Genomic DNA, 26,583 nt, shown 5'->3' on the forward strand with positions numbered 1-26,583 from the left:
CAGACCACGCATCTTCGCAGGGTGAGCACATGAGAAACACCAGACGTACCACTAACTCAGTACACCGTAAATAATCGCCACGTGCCCTTGTTAATGCAAAATTCAATAGTCAAACACATTTTTACTAATGCGGTCTGCCTGAACCACCCGATAGAATCTTCTGTGTATTATTTCACATACAATGCTCCTACCATTGTAGAGCAGAAGTCATAAACTGTTTATGATTAAATATCTGTGTATGATATCATGATTATTATTCTACTTGTTACCAACAACAACGTAAAAAAAGGAGTCGAGCACCTGTGCCCCTACCCACTTCAACTATCTATCTGTGTCTGTGTATTTATTATCTTTGTAAAATGCTGCTCCTCCGCCCTACCACATTATATTGTGCTATAAATAGCGTATGCAACCATCTTACCTATGACAGTAAGTGTGGGCTATTCCTCCTTTAAAAAAATTTTTTTGCATATTTATATAGCGCAAAATCAACCCAAAACTATATCAGCAATTTACATGAGCACCGTATTTACAATACATTTTCAGGCACGCGTACATTACGTCATTACTCTACAATAAGAGGATGTGGACGCAACTCCGAGCCTCGAACACTGATTTCCAGCACCAAGTTCTAAAGTATTCCCGAATAACCACATACGTATATATATTAGCTGCCCTTCATGTGCCAAAAACTGCAACTTAAACCTCTCACAGCCCTGTATTACTACAGCTACAACACTCCACTGAATGTACAACAAACCTTCATAATTGCAGAAATGCATCATGTCCACCATCTTTTATGTGTGCAACTATGAATGAATATAGAGTCATTCATACCCCATACCTTCCATGTTTGCCATGTTGTGCAACTTTACAGATATAATGACACATTTGCGTTTAATACCCGGGTGACGTCAGCACTACAAAACGGACACCCGAATCACTTGATTTCTCATATAGCTCATGATGGAACCACGCCCATAGCTACAGAGTCATCGTTCACAGCCTCGCGCAGCACTGGCATACGTCAGGCTGGTCCCCTCCGCATACGCTTCCAGGAAACCGCAACAACGCTACATGGCCCAGAGTTCCATTGTACTGATGTCTTAGTTCCAGGTCTAGTTGTCAGAACGGCACACACATACACTCCCTCATGGCTGGTAAACACCCCCACCACACCCATCCAGCACTTGCGTCACTACACACGTGACCGTACCAATAAAAAAGACGGGGCGCATGTGCTCTACGCCATTTTAGAGTTGCTCCCATCGCGAGCGCTGTGATGGCCCATCCTAGTGGTTCGGACGAATCATGTAGGCCCGAACCACCGGGTACGAGCGCCCACCAGTACGTGCGTGGCCTCTTTGGTCACTGAGTTAGTGGTACCGGAAGGACTGAGCTGGTGAGGAACCTGCGATGATGATGGGAGCACGAGTATTTCGTTAGCCATACCGATATCAAGACTCGGCACCATATGTCAGACTTCTTCGTGGCAGAGCGGGACTGCATGGTGTAGAAGGTGTCCTGTCCACGAAAAGGTGAGCAATGAGGCCTGGGTGCGCAGTGGAGGGAGTCGATGGGGTGCAGCAGACTGGATACAGAAAGCAGACGCAGTGATTTAGGCGTACGCAGTCCTATATACCGAGGGGCAGATTTACAACAAAGTAACGCAGCACGGTGCAGCAAGTCATTTTTGCACAGAGATGCAACATATTTACAAGAATATGTCGCATCTCTGTGCTTTCCTCTGCGCTAGCGCACAAACTGCAGCCATGCGCCGGCGCAGCTGATGGAGCAAGGATTTGCACGTGAAGCGCCTTGCCCCGTGCAAGAACCTCGCCAAATGTATAACATTACTAAAATTCATTATTGTCGTTTATTACACGTTTTTCCAAAACACACGGGTGTCCCCGGGTGCTTGCCTGTATGTCTTTTCCATATTAACGAAGCTTGCGCTAGGGAAAATGGCTGCTTCGCTGAAATTCAGTCTGCGCATGCGTCGGTCATACCCATGTGATGTGACGCACTCGCATTCTGGAGGGAGTTCTGTGCACATGCGCATTGTTGCTAAAAATGGCCGCTTGACTCTCACCACGCTCTCTGCTATTGCTGCTGCTTCAGCCTATCTGTCTTTTCGCACTAAAACAGTAACGCTATAGTCATTATAAAATAAGGGATGTTTAGAATTTCATCATGGTATACAGTGTGATCATTCTGGATGTGATATTAATTTGTTTTCGCTTACTTTTCATGTACCGCGTCTTTGTGGGCTGGGGCACACATGAGCAACGCCATGCTGAGGCTCCTCTGAACCCCGTCACGTGACTGGGGAAATTCCTAACTGCGCAGAAGCTGAAACCAGCCAGCTGGCTCCTGAAGCCCGATGCGCCTGGGAACCCGTCCCGAAGATGCAGTCTTGCACCTTGAACTATTATACACTGTTGCTATATGCTGTACACTTGTATTGTATTGTGTATTCCTATGCCTGGGAACGTGAACCCAAGGGGCGGGTGTCCAAAACTGAATATTGATGATGAGAAAGCCGAACTCTAGGAGGTGGTAATGACCGCACCACCTCTCCTGACCAATCATAATATGGGAAACTGTCACTTGCAACATTAGTGGGTGGTCTGAGGGACCCCAAAATGGTATAATTACCCTAGTTTAGCTTAGGAAAATTGTCCGACTTGTCCGAGTAGCAGACCTGTCACTGACCCTACGATCTCAATAGGTGTCCAATCTGAAAGTGCTGCGGAGCACTTTGTCCATATTTTCCACAAGCTCCTAAGGGGTGGAAATTCCTAAGTGCTGGCGAAGCACTTTGCTGGGAGATTCGACAATCCAATCGGGGTTTCTGGCGGATTACTTGCAGAAAGGGGTAACGCAGGCGTTGCTGTCCGAAGCTGTGGGTGTTGGTCGTTTCCCTGGGAGGCCCAGTCCTTTGACCCGAACCTGAGGGGTATCCTGTCCTGATCTGTCCGTGGGTTGTACCTGTTCGCACTCTGGTGTGCCTTTCTGAGGGTCCTTGTCCCCGTCTTCCCAACTGACCCGTGGCCAGGGTTGGTCTCAAATCTGAATTAGGTAAATATTATATGTGGGTTTGCGTATTCTTTGTATCTTGTTTTCTCTCTCTCTTCTCTCTTTCGTATGAACTATTAAAGCACTATTACCTGTGATATTGTTCTATTGCCATTGCTGATTTAGTTTGTTCCTTCTCTCTCCCCCCTTCCTTTAGGAACTCATTGACGTTATCATAAATAATAGTATGTTCCCGTTTTTCCCTTTCCTTTAGTTGATTGCAGTGAACTTAGAAAGAATAGTTTAAGGATTAAGTACATGTTTAGGTCCCAACCTTAAACCTCGTGCCTTAGTTTAACGTTGCAGTGATTAGTTCTGTTCCAATCCTACCTCTAGTTTTTCCCATATATCTGAATGGTCGGAATTTTCTTTGTGCAAAGTTACCTTTTGATGTTGATATTAATGTTTGACATAGTGTTCTGCATATCGCTTATTGTCTTGGCATCTTCCTTTTGAATTTTCATATAAAGTGTCAAAACTTCATCAGGTGTCTGTGGTCATTTTACAGAAAGTGGATAAAATATATGGACGTAAAGAAATGTTTTAAGGTCCTGTCTACTATTTTCCCTTTTAGCTCTAGGTCCATCGAAAGTTTGTGCCTGTGGTAAGTCAGGTGCATGGTAAGCAGAGGTAATTCTGAACCATTTAATTACTCATAGGAGCGTGCCAGGATCTCACCCGGTTCACGAGAATCACTGATTGAAACTAAATGCACGCCGGGGCCCAGTGCGTGTAAGAAATTGGTGACCCGGGTGAACTGCGCGCTCTATCAGTAATTTTCTGGCAGCCAGAGGATGGTTTGGACTAGTTAGATTAGGTAGACAGGGAAAAGTTAAGAAACAAACCGTGAAAAATATAATGTGCTGCTGATTTTCTACTATATTGTTTGAAATCTTGAAATGTTTAAAGGATTTATATGTAAATGTATATGATTTTTACATTGCTGCTATAAATGTTGAATTAACCCAGAATTGTTTGTGAAATGTTCAGTGTAGTCCGAATCCCCGGGGAAGTATTTTAGCTAACGGTGAGCAGAATCCGGTTAGCTGTTGAAGTCACTAGGGTCTGAAACATTAGTGCAGGGTTAAATGAATAACTGGAAGCACTAATTAGGATCTTTGTTATATCTGAATAATTGATAGCTACGAGTCCGGTATAAAACTTTCATTGCGATATCACCTAGTAAGGGTCGCATACGGAAGGAGTAGTAGGGTCTCCGAGGCTTGTCTGGTAAGTAAAATAGTTCACTGGTGAAATCCCGGCTCAGTGCATATCCCTGACGACAGTGGATGAGTCGGAAGAATAACGGGTTCTATATTACTCGAGTGTGAGGATAGGCAAAGAAGTCTACCCGGAGTGAATGAGAAGTAGACAGAAGTGGTTTACTTGCAGTGAGAGGAAGTCTTTCTATCTTTTTAGAACACTCAGACATAGTGGCAGACGTTGTGTGTTGGTAACTAAGTTTTTCAATCGCACTTTAGGAAAAGTTAAAAGTTTCCGTTACCTTGTAAAGGAGGGAGTCAGTCGGAGAGCTGCTCTGACGTCACTCCGTGCCGCGCTGGTATTGGTCAAGACAGCGGGCGTGTAGTGAAGCTGAATTTGTGAAGGAGGGGTGAGTGCCGCAGAGTGAGACTCTGTCTCGCGAAAAGGCCGCGCACCCATTGGCTAAGAGTTTTGTATTCTCTGACCTGATTGGGTAGTGAGAAATAGAAGTCGCGCTAGCATTGGAAGCACAAAGGTAAACAAAATTAATCAAGCCGAGTTCGAAGAGAGTCCCGAAGATTATATGTGGTATCCAGATTTTATACCGAATCCAAAGTACCTAGGATTTTATAAGGATCAGCTTATGCGAGGTAGACCACACATGATGTACGGAATAAAGAGGAAATTGTCTTTTTCTGACAAAATAAAGAATTTTTTCAAAGCCGACAAGCCCATTAGAACAAGGGAGGGTGTGCTCATTCCCCCACCAAATACCCCTGCTTCTTTCATGATGTTTGATAAAGGGTATCACACTTGTGTCTGGTTAGAAAATTGGGCAAAATATACAGTAGATGACGGAGTTCTAGCATTCCCTGTTGAAGGTACTTTTAATGGTCGGATCCTGTTTAACCTAAGGACCCGCATGAATGAATTGCACCCTAGACCTAGGTTGACCCAGTACGAAGCTCTGGAGGAATGGGAGATTGAGGCTGCAGAGCGAGATAAACCCAGGATGGATAAGGGAGTGAGTAAATGGTATCCTAAGCTTCCAACACCAACTAAAGAGCAGAAAATGAAACAGTGGAGGCAGTCTATGATAACTGAAGGGCTGTTCCCGATGATGGGGGTGGTTGAGGAAAGGAAAGGAAAATGCAAGGAAAAGACCCATCACCTAGCTCCTATGGGGGACTTGGATGATGACCACTTGGAAGATTTACTAATGAAAAATCCGCCTCCCTATGATGCAGACTCAGAACCTGTGCCCTCTCGAAATCCCTTTGCAAAGTATCCCAGATGTAGGAGAGATAGTGATACAGATGGAACCGGGACAGACAGTAAAACCAGTGAAAAGGACGGGTTTTGCAGACCCAAACCTACAGTTCCGAATTATCAGCCGTTCGGAGAAGATCCTCCGCGACTGGTCACTCCGACCGCTCCGAATATTTATCCGTCCCTAGTACCCCAGGTATTGCATGACAAATCTACTGGAAAGATATTGGGAGAAAAAGAGAGAGAGGTCCTGACTAAACAGCGAGATGAATTAATTCGAACCATTACCCAAATGCAGCCCCATCCTGATTCCTTGACTATTCCAGTAACCATTGGTCCAGCTATTCCTCTGTATAAAAGTGACATGACCGGTCCCCAGCCTCCTGTTTTCCCCTCGATGCTGCCTACTTCTAGCATTTTGACGTCGAAAAAGGAGATATTCATAGATGAAGATCAAGAGAGTGAGTGTGAATCGGGGAGTTTGATGGATCTGCCCATAAGGGAATCAAGGGCCAGTATAATAGGGACTAGAAGTCAACCCAGACCAAAGGAGGTGGGAATTGAAAGTGCAACGGGAATTAGGAGTGCTACTTTAGTTTCCCCTGAAGAACTAGATAGATGGACAAAGGAGCTAGAGAAGGAGGCCACTCCCCAACCTAAAACATTGGAAATATATAAATTGAGAATAGAAATAGAAGAAATGATGGCTGGAAACGTAGGAGTTGAGCGCCTAAGCTCGTATAACGAAGAAGAGTTGCTGTTTATCAGTAAATATCTGACCCGGAACGCCAGGTCGCTCCATGAAAGGATAATGGATACAGCAGAAGAAATGGGAATAGATGTTAGTCGCTCCAAAATCCTTCAGAAACCTTACCGAGTGGATTTTTCAGACAAAGATTTAGAAAGCCTGAATGTAATGGGAAAACAGATCCAAGTCAAAGAATTGTTGAAACTCCTGCAGAAGTGGGGCGAGGTGGGGAAGTGGAGAACCCGGTGGGCAAAGAAAAAGGAAAGCAGCAGGGCTGGGTCAGTGACTTCGGAACTCTTATTAAAGGAAGTAACACCAGCCGAAAAATTGTGCCCCATGAGAGAGGTCCCGGGAGGAAAATATGTCCATGTCCCTTGGTCCCGACAGGATATTGTGTCATTTACCAATGACTTCCCGAAATTACGGGAGAAGCCTGTTGATTGGTACAGGCAGGTAGAGCGCTTCATAAAAGTTCAGAAATGTCTGCTGAAAGACTTGGATGGGTTTTTCGACATTGTGGTCCCTGTAGATCTGTGGACCGACTGTAAAATTGAAATTGATTGGCCCAGTGAGGAATTTCCCAGAGATGAGAAAACAGGTGCGCCTGCACCTGAAGTAATGAGGAAATATGATCAAGTCATACAATATCTCAAGAAAAAGGTTCCCGCAAAAGAAACAGACTGGACCCGAATAGATAGAACCACCCAAGAACGTGATGAAACTGTTCACTCCTACTATGAAAGGTTGCTGCAAGTGTTTAAAACATACAGCGGTATCGACAATGTGGACCTGAAAGACATGACACATTTCAGTTACAGGTTTGTACTAGGATTAAGGCCTGAAATTTCCCAATGGATTAGGGACAATAAAATCAGTTGGCAGGGAGAACCAATAGATGCTGTCCTGAAATATGCAAAATATTGTGAAGATGAAATCGAAAACAAAAGGAAGGCCCTCAAAGAAAAAGTTATGTGGGCACAGGTGAAATTAGCCGAACAGCAAGAAAAGCAGTTAAGTAGATTAACTTCTGATAATAATGCTCAGAATGCCACTGCTGGGGGAGGAGGGAAGCCCCGCACTAAAATGAGTAGAGAAGAAGCCATGAAGAAATTCCCGTGCCATGGGTGCGGCCAGATAGGGCATTGGAGAGACGAGTGTCCACACCTGCAGGCCGGTAATGCCCCTGTAAATGGTTTAAATCCACAGGTGCCGAAAGAGGGAACGAGAAAGAACCAGCAACAGGTAAAGCTACCCCCAGTGCCTCGCGCTCCTAGACAGAATTTTAAGAATCAGGGTCAGCAGAATGAAAGGGCGGAAGTATGGGAAGTCGAGAGTGAAAGAAACGCAGTCATTCCACAGTATTTGCTAAATGATACATTCCTTTGTGAAGGTCAAGATTGACGGGGCCTGAGAGGGGAGGATGAGGAGTGTGTGCTTGGCGCCTCCTTACCGGTAGACCAGACTGGACCATACATTGAAGGAAAGGTTGAAGGAAAAGATGTCACCTTTCTGTTGGACACTGGTGCTACCAGATCCACTGTGAGAACAGTGGATGTTCCTAACCTACCCCTCTCGGGAGAAGCAATCCAAGTAGTGGGAGTCTCAAATCAAATAATAAGTACTCCAGTAACTGAACCCATGGAAATTTCTATAGGGAATTTCAAGGAAATGCACAGATTTGTGGTCTGTGATTCCAGTCCTGTAAACCTGCTAGGACGTGATTTGTTGTGCAAGATGCGTTGTACCATCTATTGCACACCAAATGGTGTCGAAATTCAGACCCCCGATGAAGATGGCCTATACAAACTGATGTTAGTTAGACAAGATGCTGATATAAAGACTTTGACAATTGAAGATTTACCTGAAGAGCTCCAATTAAGAGTAGTACCAGAAGTGTGGGATTTCACAGGAAAAGATGTAGGCCTGATGGCAAATGTGGACCCAGTTAAAATAGCCATAAAAACGAATGCTATATACCCCAAAACCAGACAGTATAAGATGAGTGCAGAAGTGAAAGCAGGAGTGGCGACTGAAATTACCCGGCTGCTCGAAGCCGAAATCATAGAAGAAGTGATGAGCAGCCCCTGTAACTCGCCTATCATTGGGATCAAAAAGCCTAGTGGAAAGTACAGGGTAGTGCAAGATCTGCGCAAGGTAAACCAAATTGTCGTACCTTGCTGTCCTATTGTACCCAACCCTGCAGTCATTCTCTACCAGATTCCCTGGAATGCAGAATGGTTCACTGTCATTGATCTGTGCCACGCATTCTTTTCCATCCCATTGCATCCAGAAAGCAAATTCCTTTTCAGTTTTGAATTCGACAGCCATATCTATGTCTGGAATCGTGTCCCTCAGGGGTACACCGAGAGTCCCTCGATTTTCAACCAGATACTGAAAAAGTGCCTTGAATCCCTAGTGCTACCAAGAGAGTCTGTTCTGGTGCAGTACATAGATGACCTGTTAGTGGCATCTAAAACCCAAACTGACTGTGTCACTGACACCATTGCCTTGCTGAATCACCTAGGAAAGGGAGGACATAAAGTGTCGCCTGACAAATTGCAGTTTTGTAAAAACTCAGTGAAGTATCTGGGGCACCAGATAGAAAAAGGAATCAGGAAAGTAACTACTGAAAGAATCAAAATAATTAGAGCAATGGAACTGCCCAAAACTCAGAAAGAAGTGAGAATGTTTCTAGGAGTTGTGGGTTACTGTAGACAATGGATTGTAGGATTTGCTGCACTGGCCAGGCCCCTGATAAACATGACCAAGAAAGGAGTAGAAGACCCCGTCAGCTGGGACAGTGAAAGCATGAATGCGTGGGTAACATTGAGAAATTGCCTATGTACCGCTCCTGCATTAGGTATGCCGGACTACTCTAAATCTTTTGAACTGTTCTGTGACACCAGAGAAAATTGTGCTCTTTCAGTTCTGACTCAGGAGCACGGATTAGTTAGACGCCCAGTGGCCTATTTCTCGGCCACCCTAGATCCGGTGGCTGCTGGATTACCGGGGTGTCTGAAGGCAGTTGCTGCTACTTGTGTCAGCCTGGAACAGAGTGAGAACATTGTCATGGGACATCACGTCACTGTATATGTTCCTCATTCTGTTGTAATCCTGCTAACTAGAACCAAGACTCAGTACCTCACACCTAGTCGGCTGACTAAGTATGAGAGAATCCTGATTGGTGCTGAAAACGTCACCATCTCCCGGTGCAATGTCCTAAACCCAGCGACACTGTTACCTGTCCCCCTGGATGTAGAATCAGAAGAAGAAGGGGACCATAATTGCGTTGATCTGACTGAGTTCAGTACAAAGCCCCGTCCAGACATTCGTGAAATAGCATTGCTTGATGGGGATGTGACAATGTTCGTGGATGGCTCATGTTTAAGACATGAAAATGGGGGCCTGAGTGCTGCCTATGCTGTGGTTACATTGACAAAGACCATAGAGGCATCATACCTAAGCGCGGTGAAATCTGCACAAGTGGCAGAGCTCATCGCGTTAACTAGAGCCTGTAAGAGGGGGAAGAACAAAAGAATAACTGTATACACCGACAGCCAGTATTGTTACGGGGTTGTTCATGACTTCGGCCAGTTGTGGTTGCAAAGAGAATTCATGACTTCCTCCGGCACCCCTATCAGAAATGGAAAAGTGGTGCATAACCTACTGGAAGCTATCCAATTGCCCAAAGAATTGGCTGTGGTCAAGTGTGCGGCTCACAGATCAGGAAATGATGATGTGACCGCCGGTAATAGATACGCTGACCAAATGGCACAGTTTTGTGCCCAACATCACATGTCTCTCCAAATTGCATTGTGGAGTGGAAACAGCTGCCAACTTATGTTGTTTGAGAATGTGTCAACGTGGGAAGAACTAAAGGAGTTGCAACAGGCTACTGACAGGCAAGAGAAAGGCAGGTGGGCAGAAAATGAATGCGAGTTGAGAGAGGATGGTGTGGTGGTAAATTCGGCTGGGGTGCCTGTACTGCCTGATAGCTTGGTGGACCCTATGGTCAGAATGATACATGAACCAACACATATGGGAAGAGACGCTATGTGTCGAGTGTTTGAACAGGTGTTCTGTAACTCAAGGTTCAGGAACCAGGCGGAAAGGTTTTGCCAGAGGTGCCTAGTGTGTCAGCAATTTAATGCAGGAAAGAAGACTGTAGTAAAACAGAGTACCATTGGGAAGGCAGTAGGTCCCTTTGTAAGAATGCAGGCAGACTTTGTAACCATGCCAAATTGCAAGGGATATAGATATATCCTAGTCATAGTTTGTCTGTTCTCCAGGTGGGTGGAGGCTTACCCAGCAAAGAAAATTGATGCCTTAACTACAGCTAAGCTATTGCTTAGGGAATTGATACCTAGGTATGGAATCCCAGAGACTATCGAAACGGACCAAGGTGGGCATTTTGCCAACGATGTGCTAGAAGAACTCTGTAAAGCGTTCAAAATGAAGAAAAGAATACATTGTGCCTACCATCCAGAGGCTTCTGGAGTAGTGGAACAAATAAACGGCACCCTGAAGTCCAGGTTGGGAAAAATGTGTGATTCCACAAAAATGAACTGGATAGAGGCTTTACCCCTTGTGCTGATGAGTTTGAGAAGTATCCCGAACCGAAAGACTGGCCTGAGTCCCCATGAGGTGTTGATGGGAAGAGTGATGCGGCAGGCATGGGTACCCGGACACAAACTGCTCAGCATTTCTGATGATATGGTGCTAGAATACTGCAAGCAGCTGGGTGACCAAGTGCGTTCTCTCTCTCAGCAGATTGGAGAGACAGAAGACGAGTGGCCAAAGACTCCAGCACACAACTTGCGACCAGGAGATTGGGTGGCATTAAAGAAACACACCCGGAGCAGTTGCCTGAAACCCAGGTGGGGAAAGCCACGACAAGTGATCCTCGTCACTACCACTGCTGTAAAGTGTGCTGGTGTACCGAAGTGGATCCACGCCAGCCACACGAAGCGGGTAGCTGGAGAAGACGCGACTGTAGCTGAAGGCAGCTCAGCTGAGGAGGCTTCCGAAGAGGAGAGTCCAGAACTAGCTGACATCGAACTGCCGAGCACCAGTCGAGACGTTGAATGGTATCCCGCCGACGACCCGGTTCATGATCCAATACGAACCAGGAAGTATTCCTACTTAGACAGTGAGTGGGATAGTCCAGGTGAGCTAGAAATAGACGAAGCAGATCAGGTCCGCGAGAATCACATCACACCTGATCAGGAAGTAGGCCAAGTAGGGTCAGATCAAGGCATCGAGACTCCTCCTGGAACTCCGGAGTCTGGAAAGGGACAAATAGTGATTAGAGCTGACGTTCATGCAGAAGAAAACGAAGAGATCGAAGCGCATGAACAGGAACAGATAGAAATAGATCAATGTGCTCAGACATCTGAAATAAAATCAACTAAACAGAAAAAGAAAGCGCGGTTTGAATCTGAGCAGGGTCAGACTAGGGACCAGGCAGAAGAAATAGATGAAAGACCTGGAACTAGCCAGTCAGGTAGGGAAACAGAAGTGCCACAACAAAAAGTAAAAAGAGTGCACGAAGAAGGGCAAGTTTCCTCAACTACTGGGAGGAAAGGAGGCAGAAGTGCACCTCGATACGTGAAAAGACTGAGGCTCAGACTAAAGACAGCCGCAGACAGCGACAAAGACCGAAAAAGGGCTCAAAGTGAAAGAAGGACAGCCCAAGGAAAATCGCTGAGAAAGAGCGACAGAATAAAGAAACAGAGCAAACAGTATCGAAGCCCTGAGTGGACTTACTATGTGTTGGAAGAAATAGACGAACCACACCACAGTGGCAACAGTGAAGACGAGTCCAGTGCTGATCGGAGCTCTGACGAAGACCCTCCTTGAGAGAGCCCAGAAGTGAACCTCTGGTACAAGGAAACGAAGAGGGGTAGCGAAAGCCACCTGTAAGCTAAAATGTCTGATCAGAGCGTCTCTGGGAGATCCAGATGTGGGTGTCTAAAAACTTGCTGTAAAGTATGCTTATGTAGCGTAGCTGTGCTAATAGTTATATGGATAGGACTAACAATCTTCTTACCGTTTATGATAAGTAAGAATCCTAACCTTTCCCCTACTGAACCTGAGGCAGTAGATGTAGGGGCTGACCCGACTGCAGAAACACCACGAAGCTTAGAAAGACGCGACAAACTAGTAGGCTTGACACACACACGACCTAAATTAGAAGCATCAGATGAGGATGGACTACATTTTCACAAAATGAGAAACAGGACACATCTAAATGTCTTTGCTAACTTGTTAGTGCATTACGTAGAAGCTATGGAAATAGAAGACTGCTATGTCTGCATGAAGCTACCTACCTCAGTAGCTGAAGGTGTGACATATCATCACCTACCGTTAACCTATGGAATTTCCTGTAGTATTTTAGCTAGCTTGTTCTATAGAAGCACCTTGCAATATTATTATTCGAATGATGACGTAGTTTTTTCTGAACTTCCTGTTAGAAAACACTTGAACCGTGTACATACTACAAGTGACGTGACCCGTTATATGGGAGAATATTTTCTGACTATAGGTAATATAGATTTAAATGAAGCAAGAGAATCTAATCTGAGATGTTCATAAAGATGGCAGACAGAAGAAGAGAAAAGTTTCAAAAGAAAGCAAATGACGAGAAAGATAGAGTCCCTAGGTGGGCTGAACACATGGATAACACCTCGCAAGGCGAAGCTAATCCTGCCCTGTTGCTGGATTTTGAACGAAAAGGGAAACTTTGTATCCATAGGGAAAAGACAGAGTATTATAACAATGAATTCATCGGTTCCAGCGTGTGTGAACATAATTACAAGGTAATTGGAGGTTGGGGTTTCAAAAATGGGTCAGAACCTGTGTTTCCCGGAATATATTATATATGTGGGAACAAGGCGTATTTCAAATTGCCGGATCACTGGTATGGAAGCTGCTACTTTGGCATTGTTTTCCCGAAAATATACCATGTGAATAATGCAGCTGGAAGCGACGAAGAAACTAATGGCTTAGTGCGTAGTAAGCGCGAAAGTGTAGGTGAAGTTATAGGTGATATTTTCAGTGCACTGATACCTGGAATGGGGGTAGTTCTGAACACCCATAGAATCTGCAAATTGTCTACAGTAGTGGACCGGTTATCAACGGACACTGCTGCTGGATTCCTGCTGGTCAATACTGAAATGGTTGCGATCAGATCAATGGTTTTACAAAACCGTCTTGCCCTTGACACCCTATTAGCAAAAGAGGGCGGAGTCTGTAGAATGCTGAAAGCGCAACATTGTTGCACTTACATTCCAGATAAAAGTATCGAATTAAAACAATATGTGAAGAACATAACTAATTTGGAAAAGGAACTCAAACCATTGGAGGTTGACAGTGCCTGGACGAGGCTGACTGGAGGTCTCTCCTCTATAGGTAGTTGGTTTGCTAACCTAGGTAGAAACCTGTTGTGGAAAATAGTGATGCCAATAGTTGTGATAGGTGTAATTATATTGATTATTTTTATCTGCTGTAAATGTCAGAAGTGCAAAAGGAAATACACAGTAAATCAGAGAGGGGTGAAAAGAAATATTGATGAACTGGAATTAGAAGAGGTGAAGAATTCCATCTATAAAAAGGCGAAAAATCACCACTCTCATAGAGAAGCTGAAAGAAAACTGAACAATAAATTTATTGAAATTGACATGAGTGATGTGGATGAATGAGAAAAGTTGGCATCTGTTTCCATTATGTAGTGATGATAGTAAATATCATCAAAGAGGGGATTGATGGAGCAAGGATTTGCACGTGAAGCGCCTTGCCCCGTGCAAGAACCTCGCCAAATGTATAACATTACTAAAATTCATTATTGTCGTTTATTACACGTTTTTCCAAAACACACGGGTGTCCCCGGGTGCTTGCCTGTATGTCTTTTCCATATTAACGAAGCTAGCGCTAGGGAAAATGGCTGCTTCGCTGAAATTCAGTCTGCGCATGCGTCGGTCATACCCATGTGATGTGACGCACTCGCATTCTGGAGGGAGTTCTGTGCACATGCGCATTGTTGCTAAAAATGGCCGCTTGACTCTCACCACGCTCTCTGCTATTGCTGCTGCTTCAGCCTATCTGTCTTTTCGCACTAAAACAGTAACGCTATAGTCATTATAAAATAAGGGATGTTTAGAATTTCATCATGGTATACAGTGTGATCATTCTGGATGTGATATTAATTTGTTTTCGCTTACTTTTCATGTACCGCGTCTTTGTGGGCTGGGGCACACATGAGCAACGCCATGCTGAGGCTCCTCTGAACCCCGTCACGTGACTGGGGAAATTCCTAACTGCGCAGAAGCTGAAACCAGCCAGCTGGCTCCTGAAGCCCGATGCGCCTGGGAACCCGTCCCGAAGATGCAGTCTTGCACCTTGAACTATTATACACTGTTGCTATATGCTGTACACTTGTATTGTATTGTGTATTCCTATGCCTGGGAACGTGAACCCAAGGGGCGGGTGTCCAAAACTGAATATTGATGATGAGAAAGCCGAACTCTAGGAGGTGGTAATGACCGCACCACCTCTCCTGACCAATCATAATATGGGAAACTGTCACTTGCAACATTAGTGGGTGGTCTGAGGGACCCCAAAATGGTATAATTACCCTAGTTTAGCTTAGGAAAATTGTCCGACTTGTCCGAGTAGCAGACCTGTCACTGACCCTACGATCTCAATAGGTGTCCAATCTGAAAGTGCTGCGGAGCACTTTGTCCATATTTTCCACAAGCTCCTAAGGGGTGGAAATTCCTAAGTGCTGGCGAAGCACTTTGCTGGGAGATTCGACAATCCAATCGGGGTTTCTGGCGGATTACTTGCAGAAAGGGGTAACGCAGGCGTTGCTGTCCGAAGCTGTGGGTGTTGGTCGTTTCCCTGGGAGGCCCAGTCCTTTGACCCGAACCTGAGGGGTATCCTGTCCTGATCTGTCCGTGGGTTGTACCTGTTCGCACTCTGGTGTGCCTTTCTGAGGGTCCTTGTCCCCGTCTTCCCAACTGACCCGTGGCCAGGGTTGGTCTCAAATCTGAATTAGGTAAATATTATATGTGGGTTTGCGTATTCTTTGTATCTTGTTTTCTCTCTCTCTTCTCTCTTTCGTATGAACTATTAAAGCACTATTACCTGTGATATTGTTCTATTGCCATTGCTGATTTAGTTTGTTCCTTCTCTCTCCCCCCTTCCTTTAGGAACTCATTGACGTTATCATAAATAATAGTATGTTCCCGTTTTTCCCTTTCCTTTAGTTGATTGCAGTGAACTTAGAAAGAATAGTTTAAGGATTAAGTACATGTTTAGGTCCCAACCTTAAACCTCGTGCCTTAGTTTAACGTTGCAGTGATTAGTTCTGTTCCAATCCTACCTCTAGTTTTTCCCATATATCTGAATGGTCGGAATTTTCTTTGTGCAAAGTTACCTTTTGATGTTGATATTAATGTTTGACATAGTGTTCTGCATATCGCTTATTGTCTTGGCATCTTCCTTTTGAATTTTCATATAAAGTGTCAAAACTTCATCAGGTGTCTGTGGTCATTTTACAGAAAGTGGATAAAATATATGGACGTAAAGAAATGTTTTAAGGTCCTGTCTACTATTTTCCCTTTTAGCTCTAGGTCCATCGAAAGTTTGTGCCTGTGGTAAGTCAGGTGCATGGTAAGCAGAGGTAATTCTGAACCATTTAATTACTCATAGGAGCGTGCCAGGATCTCACCCGGTTCACGAGAATCACTGATTGAAACTAAATGCACGCCGGGGCCCAGTGCGTGTAAGAAATTGGTGACCCGGGTGAACTGCGCGCTCTATCACAGCGACCCTTGCACCATGGTGCAAGGATGCCTGCGTCGTGGGGAGATTGTTTTTGTGCAGGAAGGGACACCTTCCTGCACTAAAACAATCACAAGAGGCTTTTTCCTCTTTCAATGTGTGCTGTAGAATGCAGCACACATTGAAAGAGAAAAAACGAGGAGAAATTAAAACATTTCTCCTCGTTGGGCCTCGCTACGACACCTCTAGGGTGGCATAGCATTCAGAGGTATCTCCAGATTTACGATTTCTCGTAAATCTGGAGATGTGCTTGTTCCATCGGTGTTGCGTGGGAACACCCACAGCAACACCCATGGAACGCCCCTTCCAAGCACTATGCTGCGTGTGAAGGGGCCATATTTACAAGGAGAGAAAAAGTCACGCAGGGTGGCTTTTCCTCTCCTAAATATGGAGAAGCCCCCTGCGCCACCAGTACATCACAAAAAGTGACGTAGTCGTGGCGCAGGGGGCTTGTGAATCTGCCCCGTATCTTATTGCATTTATATATTTTTTCCAATAGCAGGAACGTTTTTATAATCGGTCAAATGTCCGACACTCTTCATGATCGAAACCACATGTTTCACTTCGCACCACTTGCTTTCACATTACTGCTTTACAAAACATTACTACTATAGCAATTTTAAAAAAATTGAACCCTATTAAACAAGTTGGAACTGTACAAATAGTTGTTTTTAAATGCAGGAGGGAAGGTGTGTGAAAGGGCGATGTAATTCTACTCCACATTAATATAGTAACAAATACCAATCATAACATCTTTCTTTTCAGATCTTTTAGATGTAGAGCTTCAGGGTGCATTATGTCCCGGCACGTGGTGAAAAACACACCGGTGACAGAAAAGTAAGCTGAGAAAATTCTTTGCAGTCACTCTCTCACTTCCTCTATCCTTTGATAAAGAAATGACGCACAATCTTAACTTCCTTTTTATCTTACAGGTTGTGTTTCACAAATTGGCATCATCCACCCCCCAAACACCTCCAAAGCTCTACGTTGGTGCATTCTGCGAAGATGCGTGGCCATCGTAACAACGCCTGAGAAGGCTATTTCGACATGTGGTGCACCCTCTTTGAATCACGCCAATGGCACAAGGTAAGCAAAGAAGCTTGTTTCCGAAACAACGACAAGTCATCTGTGGATGGACAGAGTGGGTAGTGTGCAGCAGCTTCACTGCGTACGAATGTACAAATACCTCCGAGCTGTGAGAATAGATAGGTTACAACAGTCTGAGGGGCAGATTTACAAGCCCCTTGCGCTACTTTTGTGTCACTTTTAACATGGGAAAAGTGGCGCAAGGAGCTTGTAAATCTGCCTCTGAGTTCGCAAGAAAAATCACTCACATCCGGACTCTGCGAATCAATGGGGTGCAACAGTTTAGGTACGCAATATTGAGAACTCACCGCTATGCAGTAGGAGTGCCCATTTTATCACCTGTTTATCACTGACATAATAATGACAGAGCAGAACGAAAAATTCTGATTGTCAACAATACATGTGTGATTATATGAGAGACAAACAGATGTGTTATATAGGTTATATCTGATTTACCTACAATTTTGAAGAATAATCCTGGAGAGAAAGAGTGTGTGTGTGAGTGTGTCTCTGTGTGTGTGTGTGTCTCTGTGTGTGTGTGTGTGTGTGTGTCTGTGTGTATCACTGTTGAGGGTGGGGAAATGACATGACTTGTGAGAGGTGATGCCCCAAGTGAATCATTATCATCCATGATTGCAGTGAACAGCCACATTAAGGGCCTTATTTACTAGTTTTTAGCGCAGGGCAGTGCCGCATGGAATCAGGGATGATTGTTTTTGTGCAGGAAGGCATACCTTCCTGAACAAAAACAATCACAAGAGGTATTTTCCTTTCAGTGTGCTGCAGAAAATAAAGTTATTTCTCCTCGTTACGACTCCATTATGCCTCCCCTGGGAAAGCGTAGGAATCTGACACATTCCCAGGTTTACAAAACATTGTAAATCTGGGAATACGTCAGATTCCATGAGTGTTGAGTGGGAACACCCACAGCAACACTCATGGAACACCCATTTCACGCAGAGTAATACGTGAAAGGTGGCCATATTTGCAAGGCCATGAAACGCTTGGCTAAAAATGGTCTTATTAACGACATATTTTATATTAAAACTCACTGCGACGTGTGCGGCTCATTCTTTCCTCTGGGAGAGGTTTTTTGAAATATATATATATATCCTTCACCAAAAAGAATATGCTTGCACTTGCTCAGTTCAATGAGTTAGGTTTATTTCTTAAGAGGCTCTTGCCAGCACTACCCACACCTACGCATTTCGACCAGCAGGTCTTGGTCACAGTGTCAACAATTGTCCTACTACAATTTCTATAATTTATACCAGATGACCTTTCTAGCACTTTATGATGCATTGTGGGTCTGGTAGTTAAAAATATTTCATATCACTTTTTTATACTTATTTTTCTCTATTATTTACATTACATTTCATCGCAATCAAGAGGATCTTGTTTTTATATATACATACTTTGACATTGCACATTTGTATCCACCAAGTTGTCTGCTGTAATTATCAACAAAATTAATGAACATATAAAACCAACCCTTTCTTCCAGGAAAAAGGTACTCCGGACACTCCAGGATGCTTGTATTATTTATTTAGCAACAAGAAGTCACTATCCCGGAGTACCTTTTTCCTGGAAGAAAGGGTTGGTTTTATATGTTTTGAAAACGCCGGTTTTCACGAATGACCGCCGCGAGTCATAGCCCTGAGCTACTGGCATTTTGTGGTGGAGATATACATATATATATGTTTCTGGTCTCAAACATGCTGTAATTTAACATTGTAATGGTGTTATTTTCTTCATTCATTATGTTTTAGTACTTAACAGAGGTCACCGCCAAACCCGTATTTTTTTAAAGAAAACATGTAGTATAACAGATAGGAATCTTGAAGTGAAAGAAATGACGTAGTTGAGGAAACCACTGTTTGACCTATTGTAGGGGTCTGATTTCATTGTGAATGTATTGCATCAGCCTTAATCAACTGCATCACTAGTCTTTTAGATGTTGGGTATTTCCAGTGAAGCGACAGGTAGGCACACTCTCTTTGGGGTCCTGATAGAGAGGCCTTCTGTCTACTTACAGCATCTAACATGAAAACATTCCCAGTGCTGATAAGCTTCTAAAGGAATTTGAACTTCCATTTTTTAACTTGTAAATGTCAGCTCCACAATATTAAAAATATTACCTTTTTCTGAAAGGAAATGTTGAAAGTTAATAGGTTCCCTCGGTATACTGCACGTTCCATCATGGCCATGCATACAAATAATAATCTGATGCATGCATGGGACCTAGCATGTTACTTTAACCACCAGACTACATCAACCAGTAAGGTTAAAACCACCATGTCTTATATCGCAAGGGACATCATGCCTTGTGACCTAATAACGCATAAATACCTATTTCCACCAGATTAAGGTTTTTCTACCTCCCATCCAAAAAGCAAATCTTCTGCAACCATGGCAATACCAGACCCCCATTCAGATACATTTCAAAATGGTAGACATGTTTGGTGCACAGATAGACATGTTCTCTAGTTACCTGTACACTGATTGCCATGTTATGTGTTACTGCTATTCCCACTCTCACAATGATTGCATGTCCTTGTATGGAATGCCAGTATCTCTGACATTTCCTCTAATTAGATTAAGACACATGACAGACCAATATGGACTCGGATCCCTAACTTTCTTATATTTTTTCTTATAAATTCACTTCTCTTGTACCTGATTTTCGAGTTTAGAGTCTTCCAGGGTCCTCGGTGCTTTGACGTCTGCAAGCGACACTACAATAAAACTGCACACTCTGAATCACTCAGTGCCTATAGGTAATTTCAGTCCTGCACTCGAGTTCTTCTCAAGCCTTTTATACAAATATTTCAAATTATAAATGTGCAAAAATACTTTACCGTGAGAACCGCAAGGATCACACTGGTAATGAGAGAGGTTGTGGCGTTGTGCTTCCATTTTTCAAATAACTTTCCTGCACAGCCCTGAAAACGCAAAAGATAAGACATAACATTGAAAGTCCTGACACAGAATGAGTTGCCACAGGGACTCTGAGCCTGGTTAATTCTGTCTGTCATAAAATTAAAAAGAAAAAAAACTGTATAAAATGTTAAAAGATATTGGGCCCGGTTCACAGAACTTACTTAAGACAAAATCCTAAACTTACTACCATTTATTCATTTTGGTATTCACAGAGTAAGTGCCTTTTGTGAATACCAAAATGAGTAAGTGCCTTCTGTGAATACCAAAATGAGTAAGTGCCTTCTGTGAATACCAAAATGGTAGTAAGTTTAGGATTTTGTCGTGAATCGAGCCCTTAGAGCTGCCATTCCTTGTTCAAAGAATTGCTTTTCTGCAATCTGCCAATGCAAGTTTCAGAAAAAGTCAGAGGTTTAATTTGAGGTTTATTTTAGTTCACAAGTTTGGGGAAGTCAGTGAGAAGTTACAAACACATTTCGATGTATATTACACAAGCAGAGTTACCTAAGGAGGGGAAACCTCACAGTTAGTTATGGAAAGGGGCGACCACTCGGTCCCCCCGAACGTATGGTTGGGTGCCCCGATCCCCCCAGGAAACCATTTTGGGCGGGAGGCGTGGCTCGGCTGGTATGCCCAAAGTGGCGTAGCCGGGGCGCGCCCTTTCCCGCCCAGGAGGGGTTGTCCTAGACACCCGCACGGAAGACCACGCCCAGTAGGCGTACCGGAGGAGGGTCCCCGCCCTCCCGCAGATGGATAAATAGAGCGGGAATCCGAAGAAGCGTCCTCTTGTTCCTGTGCTCTGAAGGCTGCACCAACTCGTTGCTCGTGAGCCCTCGACGGAACAAGCAGCAATTTTGAGAACTTTTAATCTTGCTGTTTCTCTTTCAGTTATTGGAGTACGAAGGATCCAGGACCTCGTTGATCAACTAGCGCAGAGTACACGAAGCCATGGCCGGCAAGAAAGCAGGAAAGAGCTCCGAGATGGAGAAGGCATTGCGCACCTTGTCGAACCGAATGGCGAGCATGGAACGAAAGCTTGGAAAAGTTGACTCGATCGGTCGGGGTTTGGCCGAAGTTAAAAAACAGTTAGCGGCCCAGAACAGCTCAGGCCGTCCTAAGAAGGTAATAGGCCTGGCCTTGCCGGGAGTCGTCCCTGAGGGTAGGGGGTAGCGTGTTAAGAGGAGGGCGGTCTCTGGGGAAGATCCGGTTTCCGAGGTACCCCCAGTCGCCCCCATTACACCGGCGGACAGCCCGGTACCGAACCCAGATATAGGTTTACCAATCCCGATTGTAATTACCCCTGTTAATGACGAGGAGATGCCCCCGGAACTGGCAATCCAGTTAGCGGCAGTGTTGCCCTGGCTCAAGAAGAAAGCGGGGGGGGCAGTGGCCGCGGGAGACCCGGCCGAGGAGGCTAGACTAATAATCGAGCAGTTACGGCAGTCGAGAGAGGCCGCGACGGCGAATGTTCCTCTTGTTCCCCCACAGGTGGCGCCGGGAGGACCTGCGGTTAGCCGGGAAAAGGCGGCAGACACGACGGCCGAACCTGGTAAGCACACATTGCCAATGGCAGGGGAGGGGTCATTACCTTCAAGGCGCGAAAGGGTGGCCCAGCACATCCCTGCGGCCACAAAGGAACTGATATGGGGGGAGAAATATTTGAATATGTTTTCGTTGTTGACTGACCATCGCGAGATGGAATATGCAAAGTCCCAGAAGGATTTATGGCACCCCAGTGTATGGCGGGCCAAGATGGCGGAATTTAGGGTCGATGAGACTGTAGCAAATTGGGTAAAGGCCTTTTCGATATTTACGGCAGTCATGGGGGAACGAAAGCCGGAAGTCATGACCGAGTTGACCTGTTATCAGAATAGGATTATGGATTTTTATACCATGTATGAGGGGGACGAGTGGAAAGGATACGATATGAAATTCCGAAAAGCGAAAGAGTTTGATGCAACTTTGACCTGGGATTGCCTCGACTCGGTGTCATGGCACAAGCAGCTCTTGCCTGGGGCAGCAGGTACGTCCTCGCCGGGCGGGAGCGGGTGTGGGTCAGTTCGCCAAAAGCCCGCGGTGCCCTTTCGAGCGGGCGCCGGTGGGGAGTATCAGCCCAACACCGGCGGGAATGGCGGCAAGCGGGGGGTTTGTTGGGGCTTCAATAGAGGCAACTGTAGCAGGCCCCAGGGTACATGTAGATTCAGGCATGCGTGTGCGGGCTGTGGGAACTCCTCACACCCGGAGAGTAGCTGTAGATCTAAGAACAGTGGAACGGGAGGAAAAGGGGGGTCTAAGCAAGAGTGAGGTGATGCTTTGTAACCGATTGCCTACACCTGTCGATATCATGGCTCTGACTCCTTGGTTGAACAAATACCCTGATCAGGTATCCGCCGGGGTGTTGAGGAATGGATTCCTATATGGCTTCAACATCCCGGCGGGGGATTTTCGGGGGGACTCTTTTTGTAAAAATCAGTTATCTGTCCAACATAACCCAAGCGTAGCTGCAAGGAAAATTTCCAAAGAAGTCAGCTTGGGGCGGGTGGCGGGGCCTTTTCATCGCCCGCCGGTGGCGGATTTCGTGTGTTCCCCGCTAGGGGTGGTCCCAAAGGAAGACCCAGGGGAGTTTAGACTCATTCACAACTTGTCTGCCCCAAAGGGTTCTTCGGTGAACGAAGCCATTGACCCAGATATTTGTTCGGTGCGGTACGCATCGTTCGACGATGCCGTTGCCATGTTAAATCACCTGGGCCCCGGAGCGCTGATGGCGAAATCAGACATCGAATCGGCATTCCGGTTGCTCCCGGTACACCGCGAGATCAGCGCTTGCTAGGTTTTGCGTTTCAGGGGAGTTATTACATGGATAAATGCATGCCTATGGGTTGCTCCATTTCTTGTGCCTATTTTGAAATGTTCAGCTGTTTTTTAGAATGGGCATTCACCGAGGCCACAGGGCATAGGCATGTTATGCACTATCTGGATGACTTCCTGTTCTTGGGAGCAGCCGGCGATACGAAATGTGCGCAGGCGCTGCAGGACGTCCGCGTCCTCATGCGGGAGTTCGGAGTCCCATTGGCACCAGGTAAGACGGTTGGACCATCTACTTCACTGGAGTTTCTGGGAATTGAGCTCGATTCTGTGGAAGGATGTTTCCGTTTACCGATGGAAAAGGTGGCCAAGTTTAGGGCTTCCTTGACACAATGCCTGGGCAAGGAGAAAGTGACCCTGCACCAGTTACAGCAAACAGTGGGTCAGGTTAACTTCGCCTTAAGAGTGATACCAATGGCCCGCCCCTTCTCACGCTCTATTGCACAAGCTATGGTTGGTCTCAAGGAGGGACACCACCGTACGAGACTGTCGGCAGAGGTTCGCCAGGATACGCGCATTTGGTTGGCATTTCTGGCAGACTTCAACGGTCGAGTTGTGTGGATCAAGCCACCAGCGTCTTCGGATGAACTAGGTTTGTGGACTGACTCAGCTGGGAGCGTGGGATTTGGCGCCATCTATGGTAACCGATGGTCGGCCCAAGTATGGCCGACGTGGTGGCACTCCAGCGGTCTGACAGGTAACATTGGGTTCTTGGAGCTATTCCCCATTTGGGTTGCTCTGATGGCATGGCCAGACGACTTCAGGGACCGCTCGGTGGTGTTTTGGTCTGATAATATGACTGTGGTTGAGTGCATTAACCAGCAGGCAGCACGCTGCAAGTGGATCTTGAGATTGTTGAAAGAAATTGTATTACGTTGCATGAGATTGAATGTACAGTTCAGGGCAAAACATGTGCCAGGCGTACTGAATTATGCAGCTGATGCACTCTCTCGTTCACACATGCAGGCTTTCAGGGGCTATCTACCCACAGCGGACCTAGTGGCGGCACCGTTCCCCGAAGCACTATGGCTAATCGGTGCCCCGGATTACAAGACCTCGTGGCAGCCAGCTTAGCTCCCAGGACAAGGAAGGCATACGAAGGAGCGTTTCGTTCCTACTGCACATTTTTGGGTCCAACAGGGAGACAGAGCTGGGGTCAGGAGGAATCCTTCCTGGGGTTCCTGGTAGCGCTGCACAGAGAAGGCCGATCAGCGGCAACGGCCAATAGACATAGGGCGGCCATTTCATTCATGGCACAGGTGTATGGCATAAGAGACCCGACTGGTTCCTTTTTGGTTAGGAAGGCGCTCCGCGGCCGGCAACGCCTCGAGGGTCGCAAGCAGGATGCAAGGCACCCGATTGGTTTAGACAGATTGTCTCTCCTTTTAGCAAAGCTGGATGAGACGTGCTCCTCCCTTTTCGAAGCAGTTCTGTTCCGGGCAGCTTTCGCCTTGGCATTCCATGGGGCTATGCGGGTGAGCGAACTCGTCGCAAGGAACAAGAAAGATATGGAGGGAGGCTTGGGCAGGGATCACGTCCAAATAAGGGGTGATTCGATGGTAATCTCGATAGCCAGGTCCAAGACTGACCAGGGAGCTATGGGAGATAGTGTCATCGTGCAGCGCGCACGAGGGTCCCCCACTTGTCCGATCTAGTGTTTAAAGGAATATTTGGCACTGAGGATGGCTACTTGGGGGGGAGTTTGCTTAGGCACAAGGATGGCACCCCACTGACGAGATTTCAGTTTCAGAGGGTGCTAGCACTGACAATCGCTGCCGCGGGCATGGACCCGTGCGATTTTGGGACCCACTCATTTAGGATAGGGGCTGCCACTGAGGCTACAGCCCGGGGTCAGAGTGCAGAGGAAGTAAAACAGCTAGGCCGTTGGTCCTCGAATTGCTTCAAAAGGTATGTGCGATTGCACATGTTGTAAAGATCAATTGACATGCACTCACGCTTCTTGTCTTTTGTTTGAATTACAGTTTCACGAGCCTGTCACGCGGGGCGGAATTGGAAGTCGACCCAGCATCAGGAGACCAGCAGTCAAGGATCACCGACTGGAGAGAGAGTGGTATGGGTCGTGGGCCACTCATATGTGAGGCGCGCCGGGGACGTATTCAAGGCAGGTGACGCGACTCACGCATCTGGGGAGTACGGGTACAGAGTGACCTTCTATGGGAAGGGCGGGCTCTGTTTTGACCAATTCCAATCGTTTTTTGAGGGTCTTTTAGGGTGGCAAAGGTCACCGCCATCTGTAGTCATAGTACACCTTGGGGGCAATGACTTGGTGACACTGGGAAGACGAGTGTTATTAGAACACATCCTGTCGGCTGTTAGCTGGTTGGCTAAAAAAGTCCCGGGGTGCACGATTGCCTGGTCCCACATGATCCCCAGGAAGATTTGGCGGGGGGGCCTTTCAGTGTCAGCGTTGAACCACTCAGTAAAAAGGGTTAACAATAAAATTGGTAAATTGTTTCGCTGCGCGCAGTTGCATAGCATTCCTCACGGGTGTATTCGGGGTGATCACATGTATCTGAATGATGGGGTTCACCTGTCCAGGGAGGGGAATGATTTACTCATAGGAGACTTCATAGCATGGCTAAGGGGTTTGAGGAAGCATGACCTTTAGGAGGAGTGGGGGCGGCCGGATAGTCGGTCAACTATCCGGCCTGTGGCGGTAAGGTCATGATCGGTGAGCAGTAATTTCAAGGTCCCAAGAGGGGGGCGCCACCCAGAATGGATGGGCGCGCCCGGGGGGAGGCGGCCATTGGCCCCTTTCACGGGGAGGCGGCACCCACTAAGGATGGGTCGCCTAGGGGGAGACAGCCATAGGCCCCTCCCAGGGGGGAGGCGGCTAGATGCCCCTCTTACGAATTTCCCGGGGGCCGGATATCCGCGACGGCGGATAGAGAGTGTGGGGATGGGGGGGAGTCCACCCTGTCCTTCCTACAGATACCTCACACGGGAACTCGGACGACCTTTAAGATGGCGTCGAGTGAAAAGGGGGCCCCCACGACAAGGGAAGTTACAGTTGGCAATGAGGGTAAAGTCCTCTGCGCATGCGCCACTCACACCGTGAGGGCGGGATTTTGGTAGTAGGGATCTGACACCGGTTCAGACCTTGCCGTTGGCCCTTAATGCTAGGATGTACAATTTTAATTTAGAATGTATGCATTTTCAGGATGCTAGACTCGGCTAGGAAACCTTTGTATTAGAGATCTGTTAAGGTTAGCCAAAGAACATGTCTTCATCGAAATGTAATAAATAAAATTGTACATAATTAATGAAACTTTTATTTAATGTTTTAAATTTTGTTTCATATTTTAATAAATACGGCCGGGGGGGTAACTCTCCCCCGCCTTCCAAAAGTTCAAACCTGTGTCTGTCTTCTCCCATTGGGAATTGGTGTTGGGAGGGGGTGGCGGGCATCCCGGCCATATGGAAAGGGGCGACCACTCGGTCCCCCCGAACGTATGGTTGGGTGCCCCGATCCCCCCTGGAAACCATTTTGGGCGGGAGGCGTGGCTCGGCTGGTATGCCCGAAGTGGCGTAGC

The 26,583-nt window shown here is 46.2% G+C and overlaps 1 protein-coding gene across 2 annotated transcripts in view; it reads right to left on the reverse strand.

Moving 5' to 3' along the window:
- The window catches only part of LOC147726290 (tetraspanin-36-like), a 94,331-nt gene that overhangs the window by 14,067 nt on the left and 53,681 nt on the right, over positions 1 to 26,583 (reverse strand). The window contains exon 6 of one of the 2 annotated variants that reach the window (XM_086960380.1): positions 20,086 to 20,169. The exons of the other annotated variant lie outside the window; for it this stretch is intronic. Coding sequence (XP_086816506.1) covers positions 20,086 to 20,169 — 84 coding nt within the window. The remainder of the gene's footprint in view (positions 1 to 20,085; positions 20,170 to 26,583) is intronic. 2 annotated transcript variants of the gene reach the window in all.

Source organism: Lissotriton vulgaris, chromosome 3_1, assembly GCF_964263255.1.
Source record: "Lissotriton vulgaris chromosome 3_1, aLisVul1.2, whole genome shotgun sequence".
NCBI lineage: Eukaryota > Metazoa > Chordata > Amphibia > Caudata > Salamandridae > Lissotriton > Lissotriton vulgaris.